The 18,727-nt window shown below is 37.5% G+C and overlaps 1 protein-coding gene across 1 annotated transcript; it reads right to left on the reverse strand.

The window, feature by feature from the left end:
• Positions 1–510: 510 nt before the first annotated feature.
• LOC111500677 (immunoglobulin lambda-1 light chain) lies at positions 511–16,916 on the reverse strand. Its single transcript, XM_076883233.1, has 4 exons — positions 16,864–16,916; positions 16,442–16,771; positions 1,692–1,721; positions 511–1,003 (listed from the first exon to the last, which is right to left on the reverse strand). The coding sequence occupies exons 1-4, from the start codon at positions 16,901–16,903 to the stop codon at positions 681–683; spliced, it is 723 nt and encodes a 240-aa protein (XP_076739348.1). The 5' UTR covers positions 16,904–16,916; the 3' UTR covers positions 511–680.
• Between the last annotated feature and the right edge of the window lie 1,811 nt (positions 16,917–18,727).

The following is an 18,727-nucleotide window of genomic DNA, read 5'->3' on the forward strand; positions in this document are numbered from 1 at the left end:
ACATCGTACCGTGCTCAGCTGTCTCTGAATGATCAAATGATATGAACTGAAACATTTCCATTAAAAACAGCAGGTCCATTTTATTTTACAGGGAGCTTATTTGCCATTTACTTGAGTTACTAAGACCTGCAGGTGCATCCTGGAAACGAAGAAACAGAAGCACAGAGAGGTGATGCTTCACTAACCGAGAGTGAAGATACATTTGCAAATCTACAACCAACATTTTAAACCAGTGACACTTACCTTCTCTCTTACTCTTATGAAGAAATATTAAATGATGCTCTCTAGTGGTCAAATATTACTTAGTCTGTATGTCAGAATATACTTGTGTTTTAACTATGGGAGCAAGAAAATTGAAAATTTTGTGCTTATGAGTGTTGTTTTCCTCGGTGTGCCCCTCTCTAAAATGTAACAGTTCATTTCAATCACCTTAAATTTATGTTAGTGCAAAACAGTGGCACAATTTCCCATTTATTCACAAAAAAAACACATTTTTAAATCAATGCTTTTATTAAGTTAATGCAAAACATGAATTCCTGAAAATACTTGTTAAAAACCAGCTAATGAATACATGACTTAAACCTTTTGCATTATTTTGATTTCTAACACGTAAAGACTGTAATGAGCAAACAGCACAAGCAGTAAAGAAGCAGATTTTAAATGCACATTCTGATCCTCGACTATTCAGTGGGACATTCTGACTTCTTGATGGTTTTCTCTGAAGTCTGTGAGCCCAAAGACACTTTACATGTATAAACCTTATCCATGTTCCAGTCTGATGTCTGGATGGTCAGAGAGCTGCTGATTTGGTAAGTCTGGTCTGATCTCTGAACAGCAGTGCTGGTAGAGATCCCACTGCTCACTGGACTCCCACCAGCCAACCAGCTCACATCTGCAAAAGGCACAGACTGACTGGACAGACAGACCAGAGAAGCTGTGTCGGACTGGAGCTCAGCACTGGACGGAGGGAAGACTGTCAGGACAGGAGGAGAGAGGCTGGAGCCTGAAAATACATGAAGGACAAACAAAAAAAGAGAAATGAAAGGAAAGAAGGAAATTGGACATGAAGTCATAAAACCAGAAGAAATCAAGAAGACTCAATATGGAATAAATATAACAATTGTTATGAAGTTAGAAGAAAACAAAACTAATGTATAAAATATGAACTAAAATATATGGATCCAACATATCATTTGAATTTCTTTTTGTATTTTTACAGTATAAAATATGATCAGTCACTGTTTAATTTTCCATGTAAGATATATTTGATTTAATTCTACACATTTCTGCATAACATGTCAGCTAATGTGGGTAATTTTCTTTCATATCAAAGAAAAGTTCTAATCACTTCAAAGTAATTTTGAACTTTAGTAACAGTGTTAACTACTATTCAAGAAAGAGAAAACGGGCCTATGTATGTTTTTGAAATTCCAACCTAAACATAAATTAAAAGCAATAAGAACAGAAAAACAACATATTTCACACCATTTTCATAGAACTGGTTTGACACCATTTCACATTTTTTAAACATAAGTCATTCATGTCTCCTGTATATGTGACAACCTGAAACTATTTCAGATTGTACAAAATCGTAAAAAATTATGCAGAACAAGAAACATATTGATTTAAGTAGTCATCAGCAGATTTTTGCAAAATCTCTGTTGTTTTATGATCAGTTAAAAAGTACTTACTTGTCACAATCAGCTTGGTGCCTTGTCCGAATACCACAGTGATTCAGTTTGTATACATGGCTGTACAAAAACCTCCTGACTGTCACTGATGAGGGGAGAGGAACTGAAACATCCTGTAGAGACTAACTTTCACTGTCAACATCTCATTCACTTCATCTGTTTGTATTTTATAACTGTGTCTCTCTCTGTGTAGTCATGTTTATTCCTTCATGTCACTTGTTTTGTGCAAGATTTAATAAAGTTCTCATTATTGGCCAGCATTAATCAAAGCTGTACTGTCTCTCAATAAGATTTTGGCCACAGTCTGCTTCTCTATGAACCAGCTTTCTTGGGAGAGTCTTCCAATGTCTAACAGGAACTCACTGCAGAGTCTCCTGTCTCTGCATGATTGATAATAGACTTGAAATCAGTGTTTGGTCAGGATTTAGATATTAATCTGTCTGAGGAGAATCCTGCAGAAAATGCAGTTGACCTGTAAGAATGATGAAATCTCAGAACTGAGAACTGGTTAATTGGGTCAACACTTTTGCTGAATCCCCACCTCTCAGAAAATAAAAACAGATTAAATAATTTTATTTAATGTTTTTTGTCTTGTACAGGCTATAAAATGAAGTAGACATGTTCTAACATGTAGGATCCACCATGTTAGAGCAGATAAAAGAGAGCATCGGTCGCATAGTGTTTGACAACCATGTCTTACAAAGAAATCAAAAGTTGTCCTAACATTTCTTCATTTCCATTTTTATAAATGTGTTTCTGATTAATCCAAATTAAGCTTCTTTAAATTTTCTCAATCTAGAAGCTCTAATCAGAGTTTAGTGTAGGCTTAATTTTAATAGCTGCATCTTATTAACGTTCTTATTAAGTATTAAGTGTTAAACAAAGTGTAACAGTGATCAAATTTGAGTAATCTAAATACTATTACATTTACTCTAGCTATTTTTAATAATGAAGGTTTAAAATAATTTTTTAAAAATTTGATAGCCGTTGTTTAATAACGGGTTATTTGAAGGTTATATGTTACCTAGAGTTTTCTTGATGGGACTGTGTTAGATTTGTATTGTTGATTGTCATTTATGCTTAGAAATATTTACTTATATGTGCTTAGAGTTTTGTAATTAGTTGTAGATTGGTAGAGGTTTTGATCCTTGATAGTCTGCAAACTTTGTGTGTATTAGACAGCACTTTGGGAGCATGAGAGGTCATACCGTGTCTTATTGTTTTATGGTAGGATTAACGTAGCTACGTCTGTTCTAGTCTAAGTGCTCTTTGTTTAGATGAACTGCAGGACTTCCTCACCGTGTTATCTAGGATGAACCATCTAGGGTGAGGGGGAGGCTACCCTCTTCCTGACCAAGGATGTTTAACCCTTTGATCAGCAACACACACACACACACACACACACACAGGCAAGGTACTCTTTGTTTGTATGTAGACGTCGTATGTTAATGAACCTATGCATATTCATGTAACCTCAATAAAAGGGCAGTGTTACAGGAGGACGGACGAGACCAACTGGAGTCAAGCGGTTGTCCGGTTCTCTCCCGTGCACGAGTAACATGAAGAACTTTGCCTATTTGTGTCTTGCTTAGCAGTGTAATTATATTGTCTTAACGTTCCAGCGAATAGGTTTATGCTACAAACCTAACAGACTGTCTTCAAGTAAAAGATTCAAAGAAAGCAAAGACAATGCTGAGGAAATTTTTTCCCACAATGTAAATAACTGATATGGAATCATCAGCAGAGTCATCCCATGTCTGACATTAATGCACTGCTCCTGTTTCTGTCCGCTTGATATTTTAGTGATAATCAATAATTCATTAGGATGTAGAGTTGAATCTGTCTGCATCTTGTTTCAAAGCTGTGTGAGCTCTCAGAATAGTGAAATCTTAAAGCATACCGAGGAAGCCCTCTAGGAACTTGTTTATAGCAGCTAACAGAATTCCTATCATCTCTCTCAATGTTGCAGTTGACAACAGCTTGTTGACCTGAAGAAACTGTGTGGACAGCAGCCGTCTGGGTCAACGCTATCACTGCATCAACATCTGCCAGTCACTTTCTTAATTCCTCATCCTCTTCTGTAGAGCTAGCTAGATTCTGTAGTACCTGAAGACACCTGCACTCCTTCCAGCCTATAGCGTGAACGCTATAAATGAACCAAATGCAACAATTCTGTTTTGAAAATGTACGGAGTAGAAAGTAGATATATTTGTGTTAAAAAGTACAGCTCTGGGGATAGAGGTTCGGAAGCCAAGTAAGCTGCCATAATGACTTTGACAAATGCTGCAGCTCGTCTTCTGACCCGAACCAATAGACATGAACATATTTCCCCGGTGCTTGCCTATCTTCACCGGCTCACTGTTCACTTCAGAATTGATTTTAAAATTTTATTGTTGACTTACAAAGCCCTGAATTGGATATTTGTCTGACCTCTTACAGCCTTATGTGCCCTCTAGATCTTGTTGATCAAATAATCTTTTGCTTTTAGCCATACCAATGTCAAGGCTGGTTCACAGAGGCGATCGAGTGTTTGGGGTTGTAACGCCTAAACTGTGATATAATCTACACCAGGGATAGGCAACTGCAGGCCTCGACGGCCAGTGTCCTCCAGGTTTTAGATATCACCCTGGGTCAACACACTTGAATCTAGTGATGCACGAATCATGAACGAATCGTTCAATACTCGAGAATCACTTTACTAACTCATGAATCATGATTCACAAGCCCAACTGACTCACTGACTCATCCCTGTTGCTGTTAGCAGCAATGTATCTAGCTTATAATTAAAATTGTGGAGAAAAACACAACATCCAGTATCTTTACAAAAAAATTTCTGCTCTGAACTGGAAGAAAAAACCCTGAGTAGAAGCTCACATCAAGAAAATAGCTCCTCGGTTCACAGTAGCATCGCTCTGCTAACATGCTAACAACACATTTGCGCTACTCACCCCCTCCCTTCCTGTGCTGAATCGTAAGCTTAAGCAAATCACCCAGGACTCGCTCACCCCCTCCCAGTGGCGTGTCCAGCGGCCCCAACCAGACTGGCCACCCCAGGTGCCACCCCGAAGCTAAAACAATAAAATTTAATGAAATATCAAATGTACGATTATGGTTTCACAGTGAAGCTCAGATATCCGAGGGTAAGTGAATGCAGCACCGGCTTCTGCACTGTGAGCATCATGTTAGCAAAGGTAGGAGAGCCAAGCACGAAACACAGCACCGCAGAACACATTTTTTCGGCGACTAGCCATCGGACATTTGCACGGTGGGCTGATGACTTATTTATTTTTATTTTTTTTGTAACGGCATGAACAATGAGAGGTGGTGGATTGGCCAGATGCTGGCCGATTTGTAAAAATAACTCAGTTGTTTGGTGGTGGCTATGGTGGAGCTTCCACAGAGCCAACAGGTGGATGAGGGAAGGGGAGGCAGGAGGAGGAGAGCCACGAGGCAGCCGCCGGTCCGAGTATCAGGTGAACTGAACTTAAGGTAAAAAGTTATGACCTGCAGTCTATCTCGGTCAGATATAAACCAAGTTTAGGTGGAGTTTATATTCGTTGTGCTGACTTTTTACAGTCAGTTACAATAACTCGTACTGCGTGAGCTAGCATGACGAGTTTATACAACTGTTCGGTTGCTATGATGTTACTGATAGTGAACTTTATTTTATTCATAAGGTTAGTTAGTAGAGTTGCCAACGGCTCCTTAAAAATGGAATGGTCCCTCATTCAGAGAAAATATTACGCGTTTCGTATTGAGCTGAGAAGAGACGCAGTTTGTCTCGTACTTTAGCTAGAATGGAAAAAGACACAAAGCTGGAGTTATTCTGTCGTTATGCTGCACAGCTGCCTCTTCTCTCCCCCCCCCCCCCCGTCTTCTGTTGCTACTTCAATCATGAAACTGATCAATGATCAGCTGATCGGCTTTTCTCCCTTGTTTGTTTATTGCCCACTTTGCGCCAGAAACAGGAAACCAGCGGATGTCACGCTAAACAACAGCAGCACGTTTAAGCTTGATCAGCTGTTGTTAGAATTTATTTAATATTAATTTCTAGTATCAGCTGATGTTTGCTGGAGCCACAGCTGTAAAGCTGCTGGTCATGATATCGGTTTGGATATGTGGTGAGAGGGAAACATGAAGATGAAACCAGGAGATGTCCTTACTGAACCATCAGAGCTGAACAGGTGATGGAGAAACAGGTTTACCTTTTAGGTGACATGAATGAGTTGAAGTTATGAACTATTTCAGAGAGACAAATAACACCAGGATCCTTTTCTAAGTAGCTGACAGCTGGTAACTGTGCAGGGGCGGATCTAGCAAAGTGTTGCCAGTGGGCCAGGTAGGGCATTAATGGGGAGAGGGGGGCACAAAGAAATACTTTTCTTTCTTATTCTCATTTAAAATATCTAGCTTTTATTAAATAATTATCTGAATCTTGCGAACAAAGTTTTTATCTGACGTAAAATGTATAGAAATCATACATATACCAAAAAGACAGTGTACATCACTGTCACAACAGCATTTGTTTTCATTCAAAGGCTTTATGGCTTTAATACCTGGTGGGCCGGTCTGTAGTGAAAATGCCCAATTTTTTGTCCCAGTCCATCCCTGCAGGTTAATACTGGCAGTGTCACCATGCCAGCTGACTGTAATTCATCATCAGCCAGTGTTGTTCTTTATACATCAATATTACCAAAGTTTACCATAAGGCAGCATATAAAGTATTTACTTGCTTTCAGGTTTTATTCAAATGTTAGTCTTTTCATTTGTTTCCCCACTTTTTTCCTGTTTCAAAATCAAACACCAGATTGTGAGAAGATTAACTTCTTTTTTTAATAGGCATTGGTTTTGCATAGACATTGGCTAATTTGCCAATTGTATGTTAAAAATGTTCGTATTTTGATATTCAAAAATGATTTTGCCCAAAACATATGTGCACTACATGTCAGTAAAAATACTATGCAAATATTGATGTCCTTGACTGCTGAATAAACACTGACTGATTGTATCTCTTGTACTTTATCAACGCAGTATCTAAACACTTTGCACCGTAGTGGTTAAAATCTCATTCTAATAAGGTTACGGTTATTAGGTTTATAGGGTTATTGAATTATGGTTAACGGTTGGTAGAATTGTTTTTAACATTATCTGCCAATTACATCTGCCACCCTTCTCCAAATCTGTGCCCCTACCTGGCCCCCCCAACAAAAATTTTCTAGACACGCCACTGCCCCCTCCCTCCTGTGCTGAATCATAGAGCGAACGAATCACTCACTCACTCACTCACCCCCTCCCTCCTGGCTCACAACTTCTTTTTCCTCTTGGTTGGCAACCAATGTGAAGGCGCATTACTGCACCCTGGCTCACAGCTCAGTGGACATTTAGATGAGAAAATATATATTTAATACATTTAAGGAAAATGCTAATAAAATAAAAATAAACAAAATAAATGTTTATTAAGCAATTTTGATAGGAAATTGCTTAATTTTAGAAATGTTTTTGGTCTTTTTTGCTCTATAAAATAGTTTTTTTTTTTTTTTTTTTTAGAATCGTTCATCTTAGCAGTGGGATTTACATGAAAAGAGAAACAAATTAAGTTTGAGTGAAAATGTACATTTTTTGCACTCTCTGGTCAACTGACTCAGTGAATCAAATGACTCAAAAAAGCCGATTCACTTTGGTGAGTGACTCATTAAAACTCGATTCAGTAAAAAGAATCAAATTTACCATCACTACTCGAATCAAATGATATCTAAAACCTGCAGGACACCGGCCCTCGAGGCCTGGAGTTGCCTACCCCTGATCTACCCTTACACATCAGACAGGCTCCTACTGTCAATCTTTTTAAATCTCATATTAAAACACTTTTGTATTCATTGGCTTTTAATACAGTAAGAGAGTTATTTGATATTTATTTGGTGTTTGGTACTAGTTATTTTGTATTTTTATACAGCACTTTCGTCAATTGCTGTTGTAATTAAATGTGCTATATGAATTTAAAAAAAGAAACTAATGTTTAGACCATCTAACATAATTCAACCATTTCTCTGTGTTGCAGCTGAGAACACCTTCTTTACCTAGAGTGGACAGCAGGTATCTGAATAAACACTAACACTGCATTAGCATCTGCCAACAAACACATAAAGAACATGTGTGAAATGTCTTTCTCCAAAAAGATGGGCTATGAAACAGATGAGAAGAACACTCTCATCTGAATGGGTCTTTTGTCAGCTTGTGAAAAAAATGAGCATTAAAAAGCAGAAGTATCAGTGAGGAGGTTTTTGTCACAGTGTAAATCACTGTGATACAGCAGAGTTAGAGCTGTCAAATGTCTTACAGTAATAGACTGCAGAGTCTCCCTCCTCCACATTTTTGATAATCAAACGATAATCTGATGTTGACTGATGAGTGGATGTGAATTTTGGAGAGGAGAACCCAGAACCATAGCTTGGAGAACTATATCTATGAGAAAACTTCAGTACATACTGAGGAACTCCTCCTGGAATCTGTTTATACCAAAAGACAGTGTTATCAATAGTCCCCAGGTTACAGTCCATGGTGGCTGTCTCTCCTTTCCTCACTGATAAAACAGGAGGTTTCTGTGTCAGCACCGTCACACCACTCACACCTGCAAACAACAATAAGACATGGAGTCAAGAGAAACACAAACATTTATGAATCCAACAAATAACTACTAATCTGAAATATAAATGAGGTTCCATACATGTTAGAGCAGTGACGAGAGCACAGAGAGTCACCAGCATGTTGTCACTGTGTGTTGAGACTTGGAACTTGGAAAGTGATAGAACTGCTTCTGTAGGATGAGGAGAGGAGGTGTGAACCATTAAATATGACACTGAAACTCAGAGAGACTGACAGGAGGAGGAGCTAAACCTGCACAGTGTGTGATGTTTTGGGTAACTTGTCTTTAGTAGAGGTTAATTCAGTTTTTGTATTAATAATTATTGGTGATAGTGATGTCTCCCTCCTCTCCCTTAAAATTGTGGTGTTATATTTTATTATTATAAGTTGGTTTCTATGTTCTTAAGATTTATTATTGATGCTTTAACCATTACCAGTTTTTATATTTGGACAAAAACAGAGCAGAACCCCACTAACTGTTACAATTAATTGTTATAATTAGTCAACAAACAAAATGCACAACCTTTTGTGTAACATCACATGAAACCAGAGTGGTTAGGGTTAGGAGAACATTTTATAAAAGGTTACGTCATTAATGAATATTGAACAACTGAACAAAGAGTTCAAATACAGATCACTGTGATACAGACATTTTATTATAGTTTCTCTCATCTACATCTTGAGAGTTAAACAATCTGATTATCACTGTGACACATATTATTGCAAACTGATGAAACTGAGCACCACTGTTACTAACACTCAGGATGTAACTCTTCTAATCCTGGTGCACAATGCTGGTGGTGAATACCTGTTTGCACACAGGTGAGTACAAAAAGGTACTCACAGACATACACCATTGATTGGCTGCTGCCTCTAAACATATTGTGATTTGTCGGTCTTGTGTGCTGCTCAGTAACATTCATTATTTATTGTTTACTGTTATTTATGCTTATGTTGGTTGTTGCTGTGGGTTCCATACTATGTTGTTCTCTTTTTGCTTGTTTTTTTTTTCCCCAGCAGGTGATCAAACAGATTTTTAGTGTCTTTTCTCTCTGTCTCTCTGTTTTTCTTTCCCTCTCCTTCTCTTGAGCCTCTTCCCAACTTCTCTTTTCTTCGTCTTTCCTATCCCCTGGTTCTGTCCATTTAGATTGTAAGAACTTAAAATTAAAAAAAGAAATCAATACATAAATAATAAATATCGAACAAACTGTGACAATCAAGTGGACCATTATGGCAAAAGCTGTAACGATCAGCTTGCAAAAAATACATCTGTTGGACATTTTCCTTGGCCTTGAGACAATACAAAAAAACCCCCCAAAAAAACGAATTGAGTCTGATGTCTATTATATTACTTATAGATAACAGCATACAGTATTGGTCTCCTGTTTTGTATATCATTATTTGAGTAGTTTTGACTGAATAGTCCCCTCTTGGCTTTTTTCATGATTTTCCTGATTAATATTAAAATAAAAAAACAAAACAAATAACACAGTATTTGAAGGTGGTGGGGTTTCAGTGAGTTGTTGGAGGAGTCTTATTAGGATACCAAAAAGCAGAAGTATCTGTGAGGAGGTTTTTGTCACAGAGTAAATCACTGTGATACCCCACTGCTAGCAGAGTCATCCCATGTCTTACAGTAATAGACTGCAGAGTCTCCCTCCTCCACATTTTTGATGATCAAACGATAATCTGTTGTTGACTGATGAGTGGATGTGAATTTTGGAGAGGAGAACCCAGAGCCATAGTTTGGAGAACTCCAGCCATGATAAAACCTCACTACATGCTGAGGAACTCCTCCTGGAATCTGTTTATACCAATAAGCAGGATAGTTATCAACAGTCCCCAGGTTACAGTCCATAGTGGCTGTCTCTCCTTTCCTCACTGATAAAACAGGAGGTTTCTGTGTCAGCACCGTCACACCACTCACACCTGCAAACAACAATAAGACATGGAGTCAAGAGAAACACACTGACATTTAAATGTAACATGAGGTCTTTTCTTCAGTATCTTTTAGACTCTTTACATGTTAGAGCAGTGATGAGAGCACAGAGAGTCACCAGCATGTTGTCACTGTGTGTTGAGAATGGATTTGTAATTTGGAAAGAGATTTGACTCCTTCTGTAGAGGAGAGGAGGTGTCAACCATTAAATATGTCACTGAAACTCAGAGAGACTGACAGGAGGAGCAGCACTGGATCCCCCCCCCCCCCCCTTTCTCTAAGCTGTATTATTAACATTATTTTCATGAACACTGATGTTGGTAATGTCTTGTTTTTTTCCTTCTTTTTTCCCCTTTGTTCATTTATTTATTGTTTGTTCGTTTGATTGTTGTTTTGAATTTTATAATGGTTACTTTCTCCACATCTAAAATGAGACAGGATTATAGTTGGTTATATTTTACTTAAACTTGTGTTTTATTCAAAAAATACGCCAAGATCTAAAATTTGCTAAATTTGAATTCATCACCATCTAGAGAACACTGTTAGATATTTTTAATGATGCTGAGTGTTAGATTTGTATTGTTGATTGTCATTTATGCTTAGAAATATTTACTCATATATGCTTAGAAGTGTATATAATCATTGGTGGATTGAAAGGATGTTTCATCCTAAAGTAACAGCTCTGTGTGTTAGGGAGTGCATCCGTTCTTCTAGAGTGTCCTTGGTATAAATCACATACTCCCTAGGAGAGTTTCTCTTTTCTTGTTGATTTATGGTATAGCAAGCACACGTATATCTGTTTAAGTATAAGAGCCTTTTGTTCAGATGGACCGCTAGACTCCTGGCACCAGCTTTGGGGAGTCTTCACAGGGTCACATCTGGACACCACACACACACACACACACACACACAGTATTCTTTGTTCACATGTATACCTATGTAAGATGTCATATGTTAATGACCCTATGCATATTCATGTAACCACAATAAAAGGAGTGCTATGGGGAGCCTGGCTGAGAGTCTGACGGAGGTCAAGTGGTGGAACGACACTCGGCTCCAGCCAGCTTTCCCTCATGCATGAGTAAAACCAGCCTGCTTGTGTCTTGCTTTGCAGTGTAACTATATTGTCTTCAACGTTCCAGCGGATAGGTACAAGCTACAAACCTATCACTGAGGTTCTTGTATATTTACCTCACTAAACGTTACGTTAGTGAATACTTTCACACTAACTTGATCAGACTGCTTTTGCAGCTTTTTCTCCCAGCACAGCTCTCTCCTCCAGTCTGAGTCACCTCCTGATAGAGGGAGAGCCTCATTAGCTGATCAGCCCCAGCTGCAGTTAAGTAGCAGAGGGGGTTGTTAATCAGCACAGGAGCACAGAGGCTGCAGCCAGAAAATACACAGTGTTCAACAGCTATAAATGCCATAAAAGTCTAAAAGTCTAGAAAATGACAGTAATGATATTAGCATTATTTGTAGAAACATTAAGTTTTCAGCTTAAAAGTTCCAAACTATGAAAAACCATTAAGAACATCCAGTGAAAGGGAAGCACAGGAAATATATGGTGTTCCAAAAAAATTAAAGAAACACTTTTTAAGAGTATCGCATCAAGTATGTTAAATTTCTGGTCTGATCAGTCAAGTAGCAGAGGTTTGTTAGATTGTTAATCAATTTCAGCTGCTTTAGTCTTAATGCAATCAACAACAGGTGCACAACACAGGCAATGGTGAAAGAACAATCAAAACAAATGATTTTACACGTGGAAGTCACTGGCATTTTCCCCTTTTACTTTTTCTGAGTGTTTCTTCACTGGTTTTGTATTTGGTTATGGTCAGTGTCTTAGCTGGTAGAATGAAGAAAAACATGGACTCCAGCTCCTCCAGTACGGTGGAGGAGTGTGTGTCTCTGGTCCAGTGGATTCTGAGTTCCTACTGGTGCACGACCAGTGTTGGTCAAGTTACTTGAAAAAAGTAATCAATAACTAATTACTGATTACTTATTTTCAAAAGTAATTAATTACTTAGTTACTTAGTTACTTTTTAAAAACACGATTTACAACCTGAATAGGTGATAAAGCGATAGATCTTTCAGCCCAATTCTACTTTTTCTACATAATCCATCATACAAAATGTAATCAAATAGAAAAGTCTCTTTTTTTAACTTGTTTTATCAGTTTTAATCTTTTAACTTTATGCATCAAGCAAAAATTTAATTATATGCAACATTCTCTGACTGGAAGAAATTTGTTTAACATTTAAACTATTTTCTGCACATTCCAGCACATAAAATAAAATATTTTTTTTCGTGTTTACACTCACTCTTTCAAATAGATGCAAGTAAAACACAGCAGAAAATAAATAAAGTCAAAGACTAGCGGTCTATTTTCACCTGTAAAGCAGGAGTGCGGTAGGCGGAGGTTTACCTTGGTGCAGGTGTGCCGCAGCGGTCAGTTGAGGAATCCGCGAGTTTCTCTGTGAGTTTCCCATTACGTCGTAGTGCACTCGGTGCTTGCTTGGAAGTTTAGGGGTTTTTTCGCTGTAAAAAGAAGTTTTCTTCCCACGCACAACTGACGCTAATGTTTTTGTCACTTTTTATGGAATCAAACTTAAAATAACGTCAGTACTTCCACGCTTTAAACGCTGCACGCTCATACCCTCTCCCGCACTGATATATTATCCACTGTTGATCTGCACACAGCTGTTGTCATGAACGTCGCACTTGCTTACGTCACTGTCATGAGACATTCTCGCAAAAAAATCACGGTTTTAGTAACGCAGTAACGCAGCGTTCCTACGGGAAAGTAACGGTAATCTAATTACCGTTTTTGCAATAGTAATCCCTTACTTTACTCGTTACTTGAAAAAAGTAATCGCGTTACAACTAACGCGTTACTGCCCATCTCTGATCAAGACTAATGTGATATATTAGATAATTTCTATATTGGTTACAATTAAGATTATTTTTACTTTTCCAGTTCACGAGGACTGTTTTCTTGGCAATGCATAGGGCAGCCATATGGGCTATATTCTTTTCTGTAGTGACATAATCTAAGATGCCCAACAAGCACACTAAAGGGGAAGTTGAAATGTAACATTTCAGACACTTTGATAAGTATTCACATATCTCGCGCCAAAACTTCTGAACTGGTGAACAGAACCAAAGAGCATGGATGTAATTGTCCGGTGTATTGGCTTGACAGTGTGAACAGTTGTTGGAGAACATAAAGCCCATCTTGAACATCTGATGACCTGTATAGTGCACTGTATGTAATATTTTGTAGTATTGAAGTAATTGAAGACTGGGATTTCTAATTAAATAAAGGGTTTTTATGCATACCTGAGACCAGGTCTGGACTGGGACACCGGCCCACCAGTTATTATAAGGAAAAGCCATAAAGCCTTTGAATGAATACAAATGCTGTTGTGACAGTGATGTACACTATCTTGTTGGTATATATGTATTAATCCAATAAACTTAAACCTACACCATCCTCCCTATTCTGGTATTTTAAACAGTACTTAGGGGAAATATCAAACAATCTAATCAATATTTACATATACCTAACTAGCAGTGTTGCCAACTCCCAGCAAGAAAATAGGGAACAACCCCCCACTCTCTGCCTCATGATGCTTAATTGACTTAATAGACTGTAATTTATTGCCAGGGTAAAAAAAAAATGCACAGAAACCAATTATTTTTCTACAGTAATTAAATACATTCAACATCTTTCTTCAACCGAATTGTAGACTGCACACATGGTACCTTCCCAAAGGAAAAAGTACCATCTGTATTATTAATAATAATAATAATAATAATAATAATAATAATAATAATAATAATAATAATAATAATAATAATTTAACTTAATTTAATTTAATAATTTAACCCATTCACTCAGTGAAGCAGTATATTCCTCTTTCATAACAACAAATTAGATACATTGATTATCTAAAAAAAAGAAAAAAGAAAAAACAATAGGCATACACAAACACAGTTTGTCTATCTATAAATGTTTACATTCTCTTTCTACCTCACTAACATGCTTCTTCTCTCTGCAACTAGAGGCTACAGCTTGGAATCTGATTCAGAAATAACATGTTGACAATGTTTTTGATCAAACGTATTTTACACCACAATGGTATTGAAAGCTGAAGATGTGAGACTTTATGAGTGAATAATGTGTGTATATTTTGGTGCTTGTTTTTTAATTTAAAATGAAAGTGCAAATGAAAAAAAATTACAATGAATAAATTCAATAAAGCAATGTTTAAGAACTAATTGTGTGCCTTTGGTGCACTGAGTTTGTGCACAAAAAGCAGAAGTAAGGAGTGAGGAAGTTTTTGTCACAGTGTAAATCACTGTGATACGTACTCATTAACAGAGTTGTCCCATGTCTGACAGTAATAGACTGCAGAGTCTCCCTCCTCCACATTCTTGATGATCAAACGATAATCTGTTGTTGACTGATGAGTGGATGTGAATTTTGAAGAGGAGAACCCAGAGCCATAGGTTGGAGAACTATAGTCATAACGAAACCACAGCACAAACTGAGGAACTCCTCCTGGAATCTGTTTATACCAAAAGACAGTGTTATCAATAGTCCCCAGGTTACAGTCCATGGTGGCTGTCTCTCCTTTCCTCACTGATAAAACAGGTTTCTGTGTCAGCACCGTCACACCACTCACACCTGCAAACAACAAGAAGATATGAAGTCACGAGAAACATATTGACATCAGTATACATGTGTGCAATATAAATCAAAGTGTTTACATGTTAGAGCAGAGATGAGAGCACAGAGAGTCACCAGCATCATGTCAGTGTGAAGTACGAACTGATTTGGAGAAAAGCTGCTGGAGAAGCCATTTAATAGAACTATCAGGAGGAGGAGCTGTGCCTCCTCCTCTCCTTTTTTTCTTTTGTCTTAATTTGTTTTTTTATTAGCAACATAATGTATATATTTTGATTGAAGCGTATAATCAGAATAATGAGAAAATAATACCAAGGCCTCCAGAAGAACAAAGGGACTAATACTTACATTAAAACAAAATGGGGGAAAAGAACTAGGCATACAAATAGCAAAGGAGGATTGGTCATGTGGGTGACACACAAGCTCAACAAATTGAAGAGAACTTACTTGGGGAAAATTGAATTTGTGTGTTTCTTAGACCTTAAAAGCAAGGAATGTGGGTGACAACAGCAGTAAACGAAATGAATGCCACCCACTCACAAAATCTTTGGGTAGGCAACAAAATTCAAATATACTGGGACAGTGCATGTCTAACACTAAGAAAAAAAACTAGACTGTGAAATCCCTGTAGATGCCATTGTGCTGTATCTTGATCTTGTATCAGCTGAGAACAACTTCTTGACCTGGAGAAACCTTGTGGACAGCAGGTATCTGGATAAACACTTCCGCTGCATTAACATATGTCAACAAACACAGAAAGAACATGAGTGAAATGTCTTTCTCCAAAAAGATGGGCTATGAAACAGATGAGAAGAACGTCTTACACTTTAGAGAAGTGATGAGAGAGCAGACAGACCCCAGCATGTTGTCAGTGTGAGGTGTAAACATCCTTTAATATTCAGCTGAGATGTGAAAACGATTGTAGTGAGAAGAGAAGCAACAGATAAAATGCAATTTAGCTGCATTTTCACTTCATATGAAACATTTTTAAACCTATTATGCAACTTTATCAGTATCTGTTTAGGTTGATTAATGTCATTTACTGCAGCTAGAATGTGACAGTTATCAGAGTTTTAGGAAACCGTTTGTCAAATTGCTGTTATTTAAAAACACACACATAATAGGTTTAATTGTGTTAGATGCACATAATTTAAAATGCACATAATTGTGTACATATATATGGCAATTTGTGTTGTTGGTGGTCATTATACTCCTCAATATTTTATACTTTCAGTGATGAATGTAAAAATATATCAAAACAAGTAATTCAGTATTTATTAGCAGACTGTCTGAAGTGGATGAGTTTTCAATGATGAACATTAAAATAAATTAAAAAAAACAAAACAAAACAAATAACACAGTATTTGAAGGTGGTGGGATTTCAGTGTGTTTGTCGGATGTGTCTTTTTTTCAGCATGTGAAAGAGCATCAAAAAGCAGAAGTATCTGTGAGGAGGTTTTTGTCACAGTGTGAATCACTGTGATACCCCACTGTTAGCAGAGCCGTCCCATGTCTGACAGTAATAGACTGCAGAGTCTCCGTCCTCCACATTCTTGATGATCAAACGATAATCTGTTGTTGACTGATGAGTGGATGTGAATTTTGGAGAGGAGAACCCAGAGCCATAATATGAAGAACTGTAGCTGCGATGAAACCTCAGCACATACTGAGGAACTCCTCCTGGAATCTGTTTATGCCAGGCAGCAACATAGCCAGTAACAGTCCCCAGGTTACAGTCCATGGTGGCTGTCTCTCCTTTCCTCACTGATAAAACAGGAGGTTTCTGTGTCAGCACCGTCACACCACTCACACCTGCAAACAACAAAAAGACATGGAGTCAAGAGAAACACACTGACATTTAACTGTAACATGAAGTCTATTCTTCAATATATTTTAGACTTTACATGTTAGAGCAGTGATGAGAGCACAGAGAGTCACCAGCATGTTGTCTGAGTGGGCTGAGAACTGAGTGGAGAGGCGATGGTGGAGGAACTATTTAATACAACTAACAGGAGGAGGAGCTTTGGAGTTTTCTTTTTTCCGCTTGCCTGTGTTATTAATATTAATAACAATAATAATATGTCTTGTATATATAGTTTTTTTTTAAAATTATTTTGGAATGGTTAATAGCCATTCTTTTTCCATGGTTGGTTATATTTTATACTTTTAACTTGTATTGTATTTATAAACTATAATTAGATTAGCATATTCTGAAGCAACATAAAGTTTACAATTTCAGCTTTAGCTCTGTAAAAAAATCATTTTCACAGAAAGTTATTCTCTCACATGTCAAACTTTGTGGTGACTTTGCACAACAGTGGGATCATCTAATTAAATAACTAAATATCTGTAAATAAGATGGGCCTGTTTAAAATGTGATGTATAAAAACAGTTTTTTAAAAACAGAAGCAGTTTGCTGCTTGAAATTCCCACCCTGTGATAAACTATTAAGATTCAGCAGCAAAATAAAAATTATATAATTATCTCAAAATTTCTCACAGCAGTTGCATCATGACAGCTGACGGCATTTTGCTGTGAGACAAAACTGCAGATTCCAGGGTGGCCTTTTGTTGTGGGCAGTCTGAGGTACACCTGTGCACTACTCATGATGTCAGATCAGCATCCTGATGTGGCACACCTGTGAGGTGGGATGGATTATCTCAATATGGCAGATGTGCCCAATACCACACATTTGGACTGATTTGTGACCACTGTTTGGGAGAGATGGTTATATTGTGTATCTGGGATGAATTTTAGGTCTCTACGTCCATCCCATGGGGAATGGGAGCAGTAACAAAGGTGTTGCGTTTATATTTTTGTTGAGTGTAATAATGAGGAGGTTTTTGTCACAGCCTGAATCACTGTGATACGGGTGCGGAAGCAGAGTCATCCCACGTCTGACAGTAATACACTGCAGTCTCCTGTCTCTGCTCGCTTGATAATGAACTGGTAATCAATATTTGATGAGGATTTAGAGTTGAATCTGTCTGAGGAGAATCCTGTTCCAAAGCTGAGTGAGCTGCCAGAATGAAGAAATCTTAGAACATACTGAGGAACCCCTCCAGGAACTTGCTTATACCAGTTAATATAATTCCTGGCTTGAAATCATATTCACAATTAGCATGTTTTTGATCAAATTCTAAGAAGCTTGGAAAGAAGATGACCTGGATGACTGAGAACCTTCACAGTTTTTGATCAGACATATGCTACAGTACAATAATAATAAAAGCTGATGATGTGAGGCTTTGTGTGTGAATAATGTGTGTGTATTCTGGGGCTTTCTTTATTTAAAGTGAAAATTTAAATGAAGATAAAAATAATATCAATAAAAATAACAGAACAATGTTTAAAAATTAATTGTGTGAGTCTGGACCAAAAAAAGCACAAGTTGCTAGTTTTGAGTTGCTACTAGATATTAGATATTATATTATTAGATATTAGTCATATTTCAATGACTGTCTTTATAGGGTGGTGAAAAATTTACATTCATTCATCCCAGAATTGAAGTGACTGACTTACTATTCATGTTTTGGCGAATGTGAAAAGGTTGTTGTTGTTTTAATTGTTGGGGTGTCCTGTGCACAGGTCTGTGTCATAAAAATGCCCTAACTGCTTGTCAGAACTGCATAATGAGTGTTATGATGATTGACAGAGAAAAACTACAAAATATTATCTGCATAATGTGTTGCAGATAATGTAAACCCACCACTTTATCTTGGTGGGTTTATACTGAGTTTGCTTGATCTCTCTGTTATCAGGATGTGGAAG

This window comes from Maylandia zebra, linkage group LG4, assembly GCF_041146795.1.
Source record: "Maylandia zebra isolate NMK-2024a linkage group LG4, Mzebra_GT3a, whole genome shotgun sequence".
In the NCBI taxonomy this organism is placed as follows: domain Eukaryota; kingdom Metazoa; phylum Chordata; class Actinopteri; order Cichliformes; family Cichlidae; genus Maylandia; species Maylandia zebra.